We start from the raw sequence: 15,680 nt of genomic DNA, 5'->3' as shown, positions 1-15,680 counted from the left end.
GAGGAATTTATTTGCAAAATGCATTTCCATTTCCCTTTATTCCCATTAACCCTTTTTCGCAAAAATCAAAAACCACCTCAAGCAAGCGTAAAAACCGAATTAAAGCATCATGAAATTCAGCGTTTCCATCACTCGATTCTGATGCGATACTTCACAATGCGCAAGCAGGGTGATGAAAACCCAGCTATTGTGATGTTTTTTTATCAGCTGCTGGCACCCATTCACTGCAGAGGATCCACTGGTGAGCAAGTGATGTTATGCTAAATTTCTCCAAACCTGTTCTGATGAAGAAACAAACTCATCTACATCTTGGATGGCATAAGGATGAGTACATTTTCCAGCAAATTTTAATTTTTGGTGAACTATACCTTTAAAACATAAAAGTAATGATAAAATGAAATGCCACATAATTTTTCTTTAAAAAATGACCATGTTTACAAGTTACAACATCTATTTAGGAGGAAAAAGATGGATTCAACCCACCTGGAGTAACTAAAGCAGGAACTAGAAACTAGAAGTCAGTTGGGACCGGCAGATTTGGGTGAACTTAACAACAAGAGTTGACTGCAAGGTTGTTAACACACGTGTCAATGTAAGGCCATTACCTACAATGGAAGGTAACAACAGTGGTAGATAAGAATGGAAAGGAGACAAAAGCAGCATTTCTGCCCTTTTTCTTTGTTACTGTAAGAGAGCAAAGAATTCAATCGGACAACTTCTGAAAACTCTCTCGGTAACAAGACTGCAACTATTTCTGGATGAAAAGCAAAGTCACTTCACAGCAGCTGCCTGCATGACTAGATGCAGACACACACACACACACGTACACACACACACACGCCACTCAGAATCATAATCTAATTCCCACAACATGCCAAAATCCAAAACAAATTGTTACACAGTGCAAACAGCCCCTCCAATGACCAGGACTGAACTAGGATGTGTGGATTCACCAGCTACTGGGTAAAAGTCGTATGTAGGACGACTGATGAGTAGGCATCACAGTATGAAACATCTAAAGGGTCCCGAAACGGCTCCCTGACCTTAAGCCAGAGATTGAGAGAGAAACCCTCCTCCTGGTTTCAGATACCCATGATGAGAGGCACTTTCCAGGGCACTAAACAAACAGATGCAGAGACTCTTGCTAGAGTACCAGGACTCATTGCTCTTTTTGTAACTTTTTGATTCCTTCAAGTTTGATTCCACAAGTATTGTAGTTGAATATGTTGTGATTTTTTTGTGTTGCTTTTGTGTTACTTATTGTCGTTTTTGTTTATAAAGTGCCTTCCAGATGCAGGTGACTGACTTGAGGGTCAGATTTGTGTTTTTTTCCCCCAGAGTGCAGCGAGATTGGGAGAATGGAACTTTTGGGAAATGTCATATTGGCAAAATGGGGTTACAGAGGGCTTTTGGCAACTCAGTCTCAGCTGGAGACCCTGAGAATGAGATGAGGAAAAGGAGAGGGATGTGGAAAAGGAATCTAGCGGATATCATCTTCACATATACGCTTCCTTTTGGTCTCTTCTTGCGTCCCTCCTCTGCTCCTTCATTCTCTGGACTGATAGAACAGGATGTATCCCGACTCAGAGTTCTTGGAAATGTCAGAAGTCAAACCGTAGAACTCCTCTATCGCCTGTGCATCAATTTTCTGTGAGAGAAATGGAAAGGAATAGAAAGAGAAAAAAAAATGGTGAGAAAAAGCAGAAAAGAGGACCATTGTATTCTGCGTGCATTAGGATTTATATTTTGACTGTATGCTACCATTCTAAGGTTTGGGGAAAGGCTTTTTCAATATTTTTGAAAAATGTCTCTTTTGTTCACTAAGTCTCCATTTATTGATCTAAAATACAGTACAAATGTTAAATATTATTGCAATTTATAACAACAGTTTTCTATTTGAATATATCTTAAAATGTAATTCAATCCTGTGATGTTTAATATAAGTGGTTTTATTGTGTTTTATTATTTTATTTTTTAATGGTAAAGGTAAAACAGCAGTAATATGCTGATTTGCTGCTCAAGAAACATTTCTTCTTTTGAGCAATTATGAAAACAGTTGTGCTGCTTAATATTTTTGTGGAAACTGTAAAACGTCTTATCTTTTATAACATTATACATTTCTTTACTGTCACGTTTGATCAATTTCTTGCATCCTTGCTGAAATCTTGTGAAAAGTATTAATTTCTTTAAAAAATCCCACTGACCCCAAACTTTTGAATAGATATGTGTGTGTGTGTGTGTGTGTATATATATATATATATATATATATATATATATGTATACAGTATAAGGTTCATACCTCCACAATGTCATCATCAAACAGCAGCCAGAAACCGTGACTCTTCACGATGGTGATGTAATGCCCTCTGTTTGGGCCACTAATACACACAGTTACAGAGGCAGTGTTTAAACTTTTGAAGGAAATCAACTTATATTTTAAATATTTAGACAATGAATATTTTTTAAATATTTCACCATAAAATACAAACTTTTTTTTTTTTTTACATTTCTCTTTTCTGATTAATTTATCCTGCTTTATTCTTAAAGAAAAACATTACCATAATAGTGAACTTTCACACTACGGCAAATATATTTGCAGTTTGTTGAGACTGAACAACTGCTTATATGGTCAGTAATTATAACATATGACTTAATGTACCTACATGGCAGACTGTGTTAAGACAGTTTGTTTTTATATGTTGCAGACGTACATGTTTGACAGTTCTCATACCTGCCACAGTGGACCACCACAGCGACGAGGTCATACATGCGGTCAAGGTTGACGGCATCTACAGAGGTGTTAAAGAGGCGGAGCTCCAGTGGAAAGACCACACGATAGCTCAGTTTAGTGTACCGATGCAGCTGCTCCATGTACTTAAAGCGCTTCAGATGAAGAGCCAGGATCATGGGCAGCTTCTTCACACGCATACTACAATACATACACACATGATCATAAAAAAAATTCATAAGTACGTATACATTCATATTATAGTGTATAAAGCAGCACCAATGCATTTTCACAGCTGAGGCAGAGTACTTTGTTAACTGTATTGTGTATCTGACACATTGACGCTCACCGTTTTTGTGCCTCTTGTTTGCTACAGCACATCTCACAGTAGTATTTATACTCACTGCACAGGGTCTCTGTATTACTGAAGTCCCTGTAAAACCATCAGACAAAACACATTAGCATATGTGTTTACTGTTATGTTATATGCAGTGTGTATATGTTTACCTGAGACAGTGTGTTATTGAAGTGTTCTGCTCAACATCTACAGACAAATCCAAAAAGTCTTCATCCTTGCTACTGACCTGTAAAAACAAAGGGCATGTGAGTTCACAAAGCACTTATGTGTTGGGAAAGAAGAGAAAACATCTCTTCAGAAACTGAGATCTCGCCACCCACAGGGACAATGTTAGTTATCAAGCATCTTCAAGGGGCAGAGTTAGCGGGAACTCATTTCTGCAAAGATGTTTATCACGCATGTCGGCGAGCCTTTTCTATGAATGGATTCAGGTGAATGGGTTGCACTCTGTTGACCTGATTGTCTCCTGTTGTCTTGCACATATTGTAGAAAGGCACAAGCGAGGATGTGTTAAAGCACAGGTGTGTGACAGCGTGTTAGCACTCAACTGTAGTCTAGTGGCAATGTGTTAATGCAAAGAAAAGGTTGGTTATTTAACAGAAAAAACTGAAAAGTGGGCCACATGGTAGAGAGAGACCCTGCAAAGTTCAAACGATTGGCCGATTGTTGTTGCATAAGACCACTCACGATAATTTAGCAAAAAAAAAAAGAAAAAAGTATTTTGTGGCTGTCTAACAGAACAGAACTCAGAACTCATTTTTTGAAAATGAAATACAGCTTTGCTCATAATTTTACATATCCTTTTCAGAATTCAGATGTTTAGAATTTTTTAAATTATATATTATTTTTATTAATATTAAAAAGTCATAAAAAGTGTTTATTATACATTTAATTTTTAAATGACATTTTATTTATTTACTATGTCCCTGAATATACTGCAAAACATATTTCAGAATTTTCTGCAAGACAAAAAAATAAAATAATAATAATAATTAAAAATAAATGATCCTGAAAATGTGTTTTTCCTCTTGATTCTATATATTGCTTTATAATTCAGATTTTTTTTTTTAAATAAACAATTACAAGATATAAAATCAGAATTTTGACCTTTTTTTTCTCTGAATTCCAAGTCACATCTTACAATTCTGAGTTTTGTTTCATGGGATAAAAAATAAAAAAGGTAATTGCGACTTTAAGTCTTGGAATTCTGAGTTTATATCCCATAATTTTGTTTTAACAAGTCGCAATTACCTTTTTTTTTTTTTAATTCATTTGCAGAAACGGGCTTCCATAGCTGTATTAAATAAAAACAAAACAATACAATAAATAAAATAACAAAATAATTATTTTTATAAACATCTTGCAGATTCTGCGAGGGGTTTGTAAACTAAAGCGCAGAACTGCACTTCACCAATATTTGCATTTGTGTACGAAGCAACAACTTCACATAGCAACACTCATACCGTCTCACAGTTGAGACATCGCGTCTCATTGGTCAGCGTGCCCTGGAAGATATCGTGAACCCAGGTGGGCTCGGCCTTGTTCTGTTCTGGCTCGGTGTCCGTGGCGATGGCAGTGCCATTGTTCTTTAGCCGTCCGTTCTGTTTTTCCTGTTTCTTCTCCTCTTGCAGGATGTCAGCCACTGTGTTCAGCAGGTAGTTCAGGAACTCGTGGGCATCCTGCTGCATGTAGTTATCAAACAGGTCTACAGGAAGAATCAGAGAGCAAAAAGTGTAACATTAGCAAGCAAATAACTGCAAATGACTGAAGAAACTATCTGTAGCCTAAAATGCTGTTCACACCAAGAACTATAAAGATAACTATAACAATAACTATATTAGCCTCCAAATAAATTCACAATAATGTTTTTTTTTTTTTTTTTAAACATAAGCAAGTGCTGTAGTTATTTCGTTTGTCACTTTAAATGCTCATGCTCTTTAAAGCAGTATGGATTCTGGCTGTCAACGTTTTTATTGTTCATCCACTGGGGGAAAAAAAAACATTTCAATAGCATATTTCAAACCTGTAATAACTTCTTTAGCGCAAATCATGTTAAAAACCTGTGTCCTTCAGGCTTTTTCAGTTAATGCTATTAAAAATGTAATTAACTCTTGTCTAGCATGTGCAATCATATAACTAACTGTGTGAGTGTAGCTGGTGAAGTGACGTCTCTGATACAGGTCTGTATTGTTAATTCATAGCAAGGGCCTTTTCTGGAATGAGAAAGAAGAACAAATCCTCTTTTATACTACATATTATCCCTCACCTCTCCCTCAAAACACACACACACACACCTGATCTGTTACACCTGCTTCTCATTCTGCGTATCGCACAGAGGCTTACTGTTAACATAGACAGGTTTGATTTTTCACAGTCTTCTGTCTAGAAGCTAGCTACTGCTTTAGTAGTTGCCTACAAACTCATGTTGACATCTTCACCACCAAACTTTGCATATACACATAAACATGTTTTCTGCATATACAGAATCACCCCCCTTTAAAATTATTACATTTTGTTGCTTTACAGCCTGAAATGAATACGGACACCGTTTTTGTTTTATCCAGCTGTTTTTACTCCAAGTGAAAGATATTACACCAACATGTCAGAAAACATAAAAAAAAAAAAGAATCAGTGTGTTTGGGTTAGGAAAAGCAACCTCCTAAAAATGAATTGTAAACTCAATCAGTTGTAACTAATCACCTTCTCAATGGCACACAAAGCCATTTGAATTTCAACTGTGATCAGCTGTGGTCATTTTGATAAGCTCAGCAGGAAAAGAGCTTTCCTGGAGCATTTCAGTCATTGGTAGTGCAGCTGAAGCAAACAATCAACTTTGGTTGGCAAGGCACTGGGGACAGGCACAAGTCAGGAGATGGATGCAAAAAAGTTTCAAAGGCTTTATCAATGCCTAGAAGCACAGTGATGTCAATTATTGAGAAGTGGAATGTACTTGGTACAACACAGACTTCCCTGGATCAGGACGTCACTCCAAACTGGATGAAAGAACCAGGAGGAAACCGGTCAGAGAGGTGCAGGAATTTATGACAAAACAGTGGTCATTGTGTGCATCTCAAATCTCCACAAATATGGCTTGTATGGGAGGGTTGCAAGAAAAATCCCACTCCTCAAGAAAGGCCACATGCAGTCATGACTAGGCTTTGCCAAAACACACCTAGAAGATTCTGACTAGACTAAAATTGAATTATTTGACCTCAACACCAAACGATATGTCTGGCGGAAATCCAATACAGCTCACCATTCAAATAACAACATTCCTCCAGTAAAGCTTGGAGGTGCTAATATCCTGTTATGGGGGTGTTTCTCTGTAGCGGGGACTGGAGCACTTGTCTTGTAAGGTTAGAAAGAAAAATGGATGGGGCAAAGTACCGTCAAATTCTTGATGAAAATGTGCTGCCCTCTGCCAGAAAGATGTCAATGGAAAGAAGGTTTACCTTCCAACATGACAATGAACCAAAGCACACAGCAAAACTGAGCACACAGTGGTTGAAGGAGAAAAAGCTGAATGTCCTTGCATGGTCTAGTGTCAGAGCCCAGACTTAAACCCCACTGAAAATCTGTGGAACAACTTCAAGACTTCAGTCCACAAATGCTCACCATCAAATTTAACTGAACTTGAGCAGTTCTGCAAAGAAGAGCAGGCAAATATTGCAAAGTCTAGATCTGCAAAGTTAGCAGAGACAGAAACATATCCCAACAGACTAAAGGCTATAATTATAGCAAAAGGTGGTTCAACAAATTTTTCCAACTCAGTGATTCTGTTTTATCTTTCCCTTGGATGTAAGTTGCACTGAGTCAATACAGCTGGATAAAACAAAAACTGTATCTATCCTCATTTCAGGCTGCAAAGCAACAGAATGCGATTATTTAAAAAGGAGGGGGGTTATTCTTTTCTATACCCACATTATGTACAACAACCAAGTGAATCTGAAAACATTTTAGCAGTTTAGTGAAATTCTGGCTTGACAAATTAGACGTAAACCTATGGCTCAGCCAGAGTAGACACTGTATTTAACTTTATCTGAAGGAAAAATTGGAAAGACAACAGTCTGTTACAGTCTGTCTTACGTTTGTGAATGCGTCACTTGTTCAGTCAACATTGAAAACATGTTGTTCCACAAATTTCTGAACAATCCATAAAATTCATGAAAGTACGTAATTTGAAATCTGCTGATTTGTTTATGGGCACTCAGTTGCTAATTATAGATTTCAAGCCAATTACCTGAGCCGTAAAGGCATTGTGATTAATAATTATGGTGCTTCAGAAAAATTATGTTGTGATGATGCTGATTGGCTGATGACACCACAGGAATTAGGGGCCTATGATTTCCAGGATGCAGAATCACAGAATCATTAAAACACATATTAATGTTGAATGTTGTGGAATTTGGCAAAAAAAAAAAAAAGTGTGTTGTATGAATTCACTTGATTACCAAGATCCTGAATTTTTTATTAAATCATAAAACACAGAATCCTAAAAATATTCAAATAGAATTTTGAAAAAAATAAAATGAATTTTAGGGGAAAAACTAAAAACAGATTTGATTAATTTATTTGATTAGACATGCTTTTTGATTATTAGCATTTAATTAAATTATTAAAAAGGAATCCACAAAAATTAAAATGGAAAATGTGGAATTTAGAAAAATTCTATGCTATTAAAATCCCTCAAAAAATATATATTAACGTTCAAGATTTTTAAAGTTGTTTTGGGGAAAAAAAGTCTTATATGCTCACCAATTCTGCATTTGTTTGATCAAAATTAAAGTAAAATCAGTAATATTCTGAAACTGTATTACATTTAAATGAACCGTTTTCTATTTGAATATATGTTAAAATAAAAAAGCTGAATTTTCAGCAGCCATTACTCCAGTCACTTTTTTATTTACTCACTTTTAATTTTGTCACTTTTAACCAATTTAATGTATTCTTGCCGAATAAAAATGCTAATTTTTTTAAAACATATTTATATATAAATGTCTAATAATAGATTTTGCAAAAAAAAATATTTTATCAAAACACAGCTACTTTGGATGCTTTTTTGCCTTCATAATGGTTAAGGTATGGTAACTATGAGCAGTGGTTAACTAGGCCATGTTAACCAGCCAACCCTTGATCCCTCACCATTCTCCTTCCGCAGACGTGAGATGAACTTCTTGGGAGGGATCACGCCCACCTTCTTCTTCTGCGTGGTGATGCTGTGGAAGAGGTCGGCCAGACAGGTGAGAAGATTCTCCTTCTTTTTCTGCTGGACTTTATATGCCAACACATTCTCCCTGAATGGCCGGCAGAAATACAGAGCCTGCAACACTGAGTTACAGTAGCACGTGTTTCCAAACTAGAGAAAAATAAACAGAGAGAGGATTTCATTCAGGCTGAGCTAATCAACCCTTGAGCGGGGAAACAAACAAAGAACACCTGGAACACAATTAAATCAGATCTACGAAACTGAGAGATACAATCTGGAACAGTGCATGCTGGAAATGTGCCAAGGAAGAAGCAGACACGGGTCAAACACAGAGATCCCAACCAAATGTGGATCTGCACTGGACATTTACAATCAAGAAAGACAAAGAAAAAACACTAAAGCAAATAAAAGGGTTGAAAAAAAAAAAAAACTAATGGTGGAATCAAAAGCTCTTTAAAAACATGACCTGCACGGGCTGAAAGAGCAGCACTTGCTGTTACCGTGACAACAGAGCATTGTTTCCCTTCTAAAGGCCTTTTCCTGTTCACTCACACTGACAATGGAGTTGTTTTTGGAGGCATTTTTATTAATAATTTAATTGAGAATTATATTTAGAATTCAAATAGTTTAACTGTCATCATGGTGCATGTTTATATATTTTTTGGTGTGTTTTTGTTGACAAAGTTACATTTTAACCCTGACCCATAAATTTAAGAAGAATACAGATATAAACTTGCCCCCAGGAATGCCACCGTTTTCTGTGCACCATTCTAATATACAGACACATCATTTTGGTGTTACACTAATCAATTCTCTCATTAAGTTAATTGCTTTGTTTTATCGTTGCTTTATGATGCCAGTAAATTCTTCATTAAAATGAATGCAATTCTCATTAGATCAGGCTGACAATTCTTCTATGAATCTAAATAAAGAAAAAATAAATGATAATAACTATGACCTAATTTATGTGGACCTCTTTCTAAACTAAATAAGTGGAGTAAGAAAAATACCAACTGTGACCCATTTCTGTGGATCTCCCGATGATTCACTGAATTAACTGTTCTGCCAAAACAAAGAGGCAGCTGAAAGATTCAGCTTTAAGACTGAACAGTAACATGTTCATTTATTATACCAGCTGCACTAATGGCAGCAGGAAGAAATTCTGCTTAGTCAAGCTGACATGTTCTGCAGTGAAAATCAAATGCTTATACATTTTGCAGAAGAGTACAAATAAACCACTCACTTCTGTTGAAAATAACAAATAAAATGGGTTTTTACACGCTCAGTGAAACATTTCATTGTTTTGATGCTGTGGTGTCCCTCAGATTTACAATGAATAATGCTGTTAGGCATGATAAAATGCTACTCAATGTTTCACTGAACAAATATGCAAACCATTACCATATGTATAATATTTTTTTGCTCCGTAAACAGATCTTCACCATTCTGGCTCATGTGTGAAGCCATGTGTCTGTTTAAGGGTTAGTCTGGTGCTGAGTGATACTTACATTGACCAATCCAAAGTAGTGTTCATTGATGGGGAACTGCTCTGGACCAATGTCTTTCTCCAGAGCAGAGGCATTGGTGCCCTGAAATAACAAAAAGAGAGAGGAGAAATAAAAGACTTGGCAATTGTACTTTAATTTTACACTGAATATTCATTCTCATACATCACATTTTAAGACAAAGTGAGAAGACTCACAGCTTAATTAAAGGCATTTATGTCTAAAGTTTTCTCTAAAACTCCATGAAGTGACATTAAGCCACCAAAATGGAAATATGAGGAACAAAATCACGATGTACCTTCAGCTGGAGAATGACTCATCTTGTGTATGATGCTGTAAGTGACACAATGACCTACGCTTGTTTACTTTTTATAGCACTATCATAATCAGTCAGTAAGACATAATTATGCCTGGTAAGCTTTCTTAATTTACACGTCAATGCCAAGTGTGGAATACTATCAATAAATACTCATGTTAACACTGAATACAGAGAGGTGTTCTGGGTTTTAGTCATTTAGAAACATATAAAATTCTTCTTAGTTTTTTTTATACAAACAATAACTATGTTCAACTCCTGATAACATTCACAATAACTGCAAAAGTCCATGGGATGATTTTTGAAATCCAAAACATTCAAATTGATACTCAGGGAACAAGTGTTGTAATGGTTCAATTTATCAGCAACTGAATGAGATGAATTGAAGTTGTAACAGACACGCTACACAAGCAGGAAGTGATGCTGGATAAGAATCCATGACAGAATGTAACTGAATCAGCGGGACAAGATCAGAGTTTCACTTTAGCCTCAGTACAATGGGACTCCAGACGGTTTCTCTTCAAGTAACACTGAAACCAGTGTTCAAAAGATACCAGCCAGTAAGATTGATTTATAGTTTTATTTAGCAAGGATGTGTTAAATATAAAATAAATTAATACTTTTATTTAGCAATATATATATATTATATATATATATATATATATTAATATATATAAATATAAATGCTGTTCTTTTGAACTTTCTATCAATCAATCAATCAATCAATCAAAAAAAAAGTATCACAGTTTCCACAAAAATATTAAGACAAACTGTTTTCAACATTGATGATAATAATAAGAAAGACTTAGGCCTACCTTAACCTAACTTAGTAATGGCTGCTGGAAATTCATTAGCCAATACAGGAATAAATGACATTTAAAATATATTAAAATAGAAAACAGTTGTCAGTATTGTTTAATCAAATACATGAAGCTGTTCTCAGCATAATACTTCTTTCAAAAACATTAAAAAAAAAAAAAAAAAAAAAAAAACCTTACTGACCCCAAAGTGTAGTATATGGTAGTGTATATGGACGCCCTTTTATAACCTGACATATCTTAAGAACCTGGGTTTCTCTGGGTGACTCTGAATGAGCAGATCAGGTAAAGACTGAACACCACAATCAGATCCAGAGATCAAAGTCATACACCAGTGATCATAACTGACCATAATAGCTGCTCTCTGTCTCTGTGCATTGTCTAGTTTTGTGTTATTAACCCAATCGAGACAGCAAAAAAGTGAAAGTGCGGGAAGTGCGGGAAGCAATGAAGTTCGTTCACGAGGGCATTATGTTGGTTAAACAATGTAAAGATACTTCTGCAAACCTTTTATAAATAGGGGACATTTTCTTGTTGTCTACATACAACTGTCAACTAGGCCATCTTTGTTTCTGATTAGAAACCTTCCACAGCACATCAATGAGCACATACACAAACACTCAAAAACATATAAGGCAATATGTTCCCAAATTAAAGCAAAGTTAATTGAGCCATATTTTCAAACTGAAAGACAGGTCTGCGGTTGTGTGCACCAAACACACACTAATCAAGGCCATTTAAACAGGAATGAAGATGGAAGACATAAAGGATAACATTTCATTAGCTTTCCTTGTATCCGTGGTCAATGAGCCACTAAGATGTGGCCACAAACACACGCCGATGAACAAATGAACCCTGTCCAGACACTGGTTACATAACTAGCACTAAACAGCAGTCAGATGTTGTGTGGCCTTGCTGGCAATAATTCACTCTTCCTGTTCACATCTAGCTCAGACTGACACAATACCTGAAGTTATCTAAGGATGAACAACTGACAGTGGTGAGAGGCTTCAGGCTACTTTCTGGCACTAAAATATTCAGACAATGTCAGATATCCCACAGAAACAACTGTTAAACTACAGCATTACATAACACTATAGACTCTGCTCCCATTAGCCATCTTAAAACTTTTAAAATGGCAAAAGAAAAGCACTACAGAGAGTTTAAGTACAAAATGGTAGGAACTTTCTTGCTTAACGTAGTATAATTACAGTGATGGTGATATTACCAGTTGATTTTTGGGGGGGGGGGGGGGGGGGGTGAACTCCCAAAATTTAAGACATATTTCAATCTTTTGACATCAGATCTGCTCTATCCTTTGTGTAGTCGTGACATAAAAATGATAAAAGCACAAGACAAATGACTAACACTGAAAATAAACTGAAAACTGAAAATATAAAAACAGAAGCTAATTCGAAATATGAACAAATACTGTAATACTAACAATAACACATCTAGTTCATAAAAGCAAAAATAAAACCTCTCCAAGTTCTCGTGTTCAGCTCAATCCCATTTCAACTCACAAAGCTATCTTATAACTTCATAAGATGATATTGGCTGCTTTTATAGTGTTGTTTCATCTTTTTTTTTTTTTGACGTTTTAAAGAGCCAGTGCCCATTCATTCAAACTGAATAGAAAGGAGCGACCAGTACATTACATTTTCATTTTGTGGGAACTATATTATTAAGAGGAGCTCCATATTGCATAATATTTCAACAAATAACATTTTCGAAACATGCTCGAACTATCAAAATGACAACAGACCAATACAGAGACAATTAATATCTATGCAAAGCACACAGACATTCATTTACATCTCAAGAAGTGAAACAATTTACAGAGAGGTCGCTTAAACATACATCAGCCTGCTACTTTATCAATTAGACAATTTTTAGCTTTTAAAATGCAACACAGATACTAACACGAGCTATCTGAACATAATAGGGCATCACCGATTCTGCCATATTTTCCGTTAAGTAAACTCAGTTTAAGCAATTCCTTACAGCTCTAGTCTCAGTTTATTATTTGAGCAAATAATACGTCTATTTATGACAGATGACTCAGTACACTGGTGATCCATGCATACAGCAGCTCATAATGAGGTCATGCACCTGATTGTGAGGAAGCCATTCAACTATCATCATTACGTAAGAGCAAGCCAGCACGCTATACTCACCATATTACAAATGGAGGCGATGTTTCTGACAGTCATTTAGTTTATAATGTGCCCCTCGTTGCCATCTTTATGAAATAAACATGACTGTAACAGCAGTAAATTACACTGACAGGCCAAGCTGCAATCCCAACCGAGGACAGCAATCAGTGACCATTCAATCCCCACTGCTCATGCAAAGTGCGAACAAATCGAGAGATAAACGTCTGCGGCTTTCGTCTAGTTGTTTTCTTCATGGTCACTGCAACTAAGAATAAAAATGCAGGATATATTTATTGTAAACATCTTTGCCAGTTACACGGACTGAACGAAACATTCACATCCTGGATTAACGGTCAAACCCCGCCCACTGGGACGCGATTGGTGCTTTCGGCGTCTACGACACGAAACGCTGCTCAGTTGATTGACAGATCGATTCACCAATGAATGTCGAAAACAAACGTTCGAACTTTCGTTGTGGCCAATAGAATTTGTATAAGACAGTGCGGGACCAAATAAAGGGTTGTCCCAATCCACAATTCACAACTCTACAGTACATCCAAAACCCATAAATGAACTTGGAGGACACTATAACACTAAATGACACATTTTCTGGTGATATGAAGTACATTCTATACATTTGTGCATATAAATAATATTAGGCCCCAGTAATTTAAATGCGAAAGTATAAAAAGAGAATTTCTCGAGTAATAATTTATGAACATAAACACTGTCTCATAATAGTTTTTTGAGTTGGATCTTTTTCCGAAACAGCGATTTGTTAACCAAGCAGACTGAATCGTCCGAGCGTTTTATGAGTCGTTTGTAGTCGTTTGTGTATTTTAGGAGACGGTTATTTTTTATTAAATGGGGGTGGTTTGTTTGAGTGTTCCAGAATTCCTCACACCGCTCACACGTGTTCATTGCCTCCCGCACCGCACTGTTGCAGACAGTCACAGAAAGATCGCACAACATGAGCAGACGCAGTATGGGTGTTGGTAAGGTTCTATGTTTATATTTTTAATTTCTTATTTACCTGAAGCTGTTTCATTTTACACTTACAGCGCAACATGTACAAGTTGTGTCGCAAATAATCAGTTTTGGTTTACCAGAGCAGTTACAGTGATCTTTAGAAGTGTGTATAGAAGGGTATTAAAATAGTTCTTAGAGTAAAACAAAAGATGCTCGATAAAACATGTTGTACAGCTTGTTGCCAAGCCTTGATCGTAATTCTAGAGCTGTTAAGTATCAAAGAAGTGCCACGTGTTGTCCGGGAACGCACGTGGTGAACGTGCGGCCTGCTGATGTTGACTGCATCTGTTTTAATAGATTGTCCATCTGAACCTCCTGACTGAAGAGAAGCTTGCCAGTTTCTACGATGTCTTCCCTGTAAAGGTAAGGAAGCATTTATTAACTTAAGATCCTCATTGACTAACAAAAGGGAGTAGAGAAATTCTTTGTCTCGTTACTCTAGATCTTGGAAAGGAAAGCTCAGCTCTAAAGCAGTCAGCTTAGTATATTTTTGTATGTTTTAATTACGTATGTCCTTTTTTTATCTTCACGTCTAGGCTCATATATTGGTTTGGCCCTTAGGCCACAGCTGTGTGGAAAAAAACCTTCTCTACCCATTAATTGGTAAGTTATCTAATTTTTTTTTCTAGTTTTGTCAACCCCTTTTATTGCACATTCAAGTCCTATTATGTCTTGAATGATCGACATGGAGGGGCAGATGAATTCTCTCAAAAACCTGAAGTATTGGCTCAACATTCCTTGCTTCGGATCCTGTCGGGAGAAACACATTTTTTTTTTTTTTTTATGGTTAGCCTTGTTAATTGTGTGTTGAGATGCTTGATAATCAGTCTAAATTTTGTATTTTGCAGCCAATGACAAAGGCAGAGAATGTAAAGAACTACAGTCATTAGGTGAGTAATCTGATCATATCAGTGGCTTTTTCTGCTTGTATTTCAGACCGCTTGTATTTTTTCATACAACCAGTCTGATCTAGTCTCATGATCCCTCCTATGCTTTGCCCACTGGAGGCTGGCGGTGTTTCTAGTGGTCATATCAGGGGGGTAGAGTGAGCTACTCTTGCTAAAACCTGAGTCAGAGGCCACTTCTCTGTGCTTGGATCCTGTCGCAAGACACATGCATATAAGAAAATAAAATGCAGGCAGTGTTTAAGTAACGCGTGACCTGGTTTGTCTGAGTTTAAAGTGAATTAAGGTTTTTCCTTTCTCTTAACAGATTCCATTGATGGCTTCATTTTGGGGCACATGTATTCAGTGACTGGCTTGTTCCTCGGAAGTGATGCAGCTTGAGAAGAGCTAATTTTATTTCCATGTTTGGAGAATGTAAAATGAGTGGGGGAGTTTCTTTTGTAAACCATGTTTATGTAATGCACAATTTTGAAAGTTATGCATTGATTGTTACCAATAAAGAAAGATACTTACTTGAAGTGTTTTTTTTTTTTTTTTTTTTTTTTTTTCTGCTCCTAACATTGAGTCATGGATCATGATCCATGTTACCAGGAAATTACTGTCTTAGCCATGGTTAATCTGTATTTAGCATGGGTTCTATGCATTTTATTTCCTTGGAA

General features: G+C 36.4%; 1 protein-coding gene and 1 non-coding gene across 2 annotated transcripts; one reads left to right on the top strand and one right to left on the bottom strand.

Annotated features, from left to right (window-relative positions):
- Positions 1–304: 304 nt before the first annotated feature.
- On the bottom strand, positions 305–13,471 carry LOC109112990 (ubiquitin carboxyl-terminal hydrolase 46-like). The gene is made up of 9 exons (XM_042755872.1): positions 13,109–13,471; positions 9,801–9,881; positions 8,229–8,442; positions 4,550–4,791; positions 3,236–3,312; positions 3,078–3,161; positions 2,732–2,929; positions 2,300–2,378; positions 305–1,648 (listed from the first exon to the last, which is right to left on the bottom strand). The coding sequence occupies exons 1-9, from the start codon at positions 13,142–13,144 to the stop codon at positions 1,547–1,549; spliced, it is 1,113 nt and encodes a 370-aa protein (XP_042611806.1). The 5' UTR covers positions 13,145–13,471; the 3' UTR covers positions 305–1,546.
- A 1,292-nt stretch (positions 13,472–14,763) lies between these two features.
- On the top strand, positions 14,764–14,884 carry LOC122144747. Its single transcript, XR_006159832.1, has one exon. It is a non-coding gene; the product is annotated as a small nucleolar RNA SNORA26 (small nucleolar RNA).
- Positions 14,885–15,680: the final 796 nt, after the last annotated feature.

This window comes from Cyprinus carpio, unplaced genomic scaffold, assembly GCF_018340385.1.
Source record: "Cyprinus carpio isolate SPL01 unplaced genomic scaffold, ASM1834038v1 S000006753, whole genome shotgun sequence".
NCBI lineage: Eukaryota > Metazoa > Chordata > Actinopteri > Cypriniformes > Cyprinidae > Cyprinus > Cyprinus carpio.
This window is presented reverse-complemented; position numbering and strand designations above follow the sequence as displayed.

Bases quoted from the DNA above. Each gene is read 5' to 3' on its own strand.
- LOC109112990 (XM_042755872.1), bottom strand. From the start codon at position 13,144: ATGACTGTCAGAAACATCGCCTCCATTTGTAATATG. The intron at 2,379-2,731 runs GTATGAGAACTG...TGTGTGTATTAG, and splicing joins GTGGTGGTCCACTGTGGCAG to TGGCCCAAACAGAGGGCATT. The intron at 1,649-2,299 runs GTATGAACCTTA...TTTCTCTCACAG, and splicing joins TTGATGATGACATTGTGGAG to AAAATTGATGCACAGGCGAT.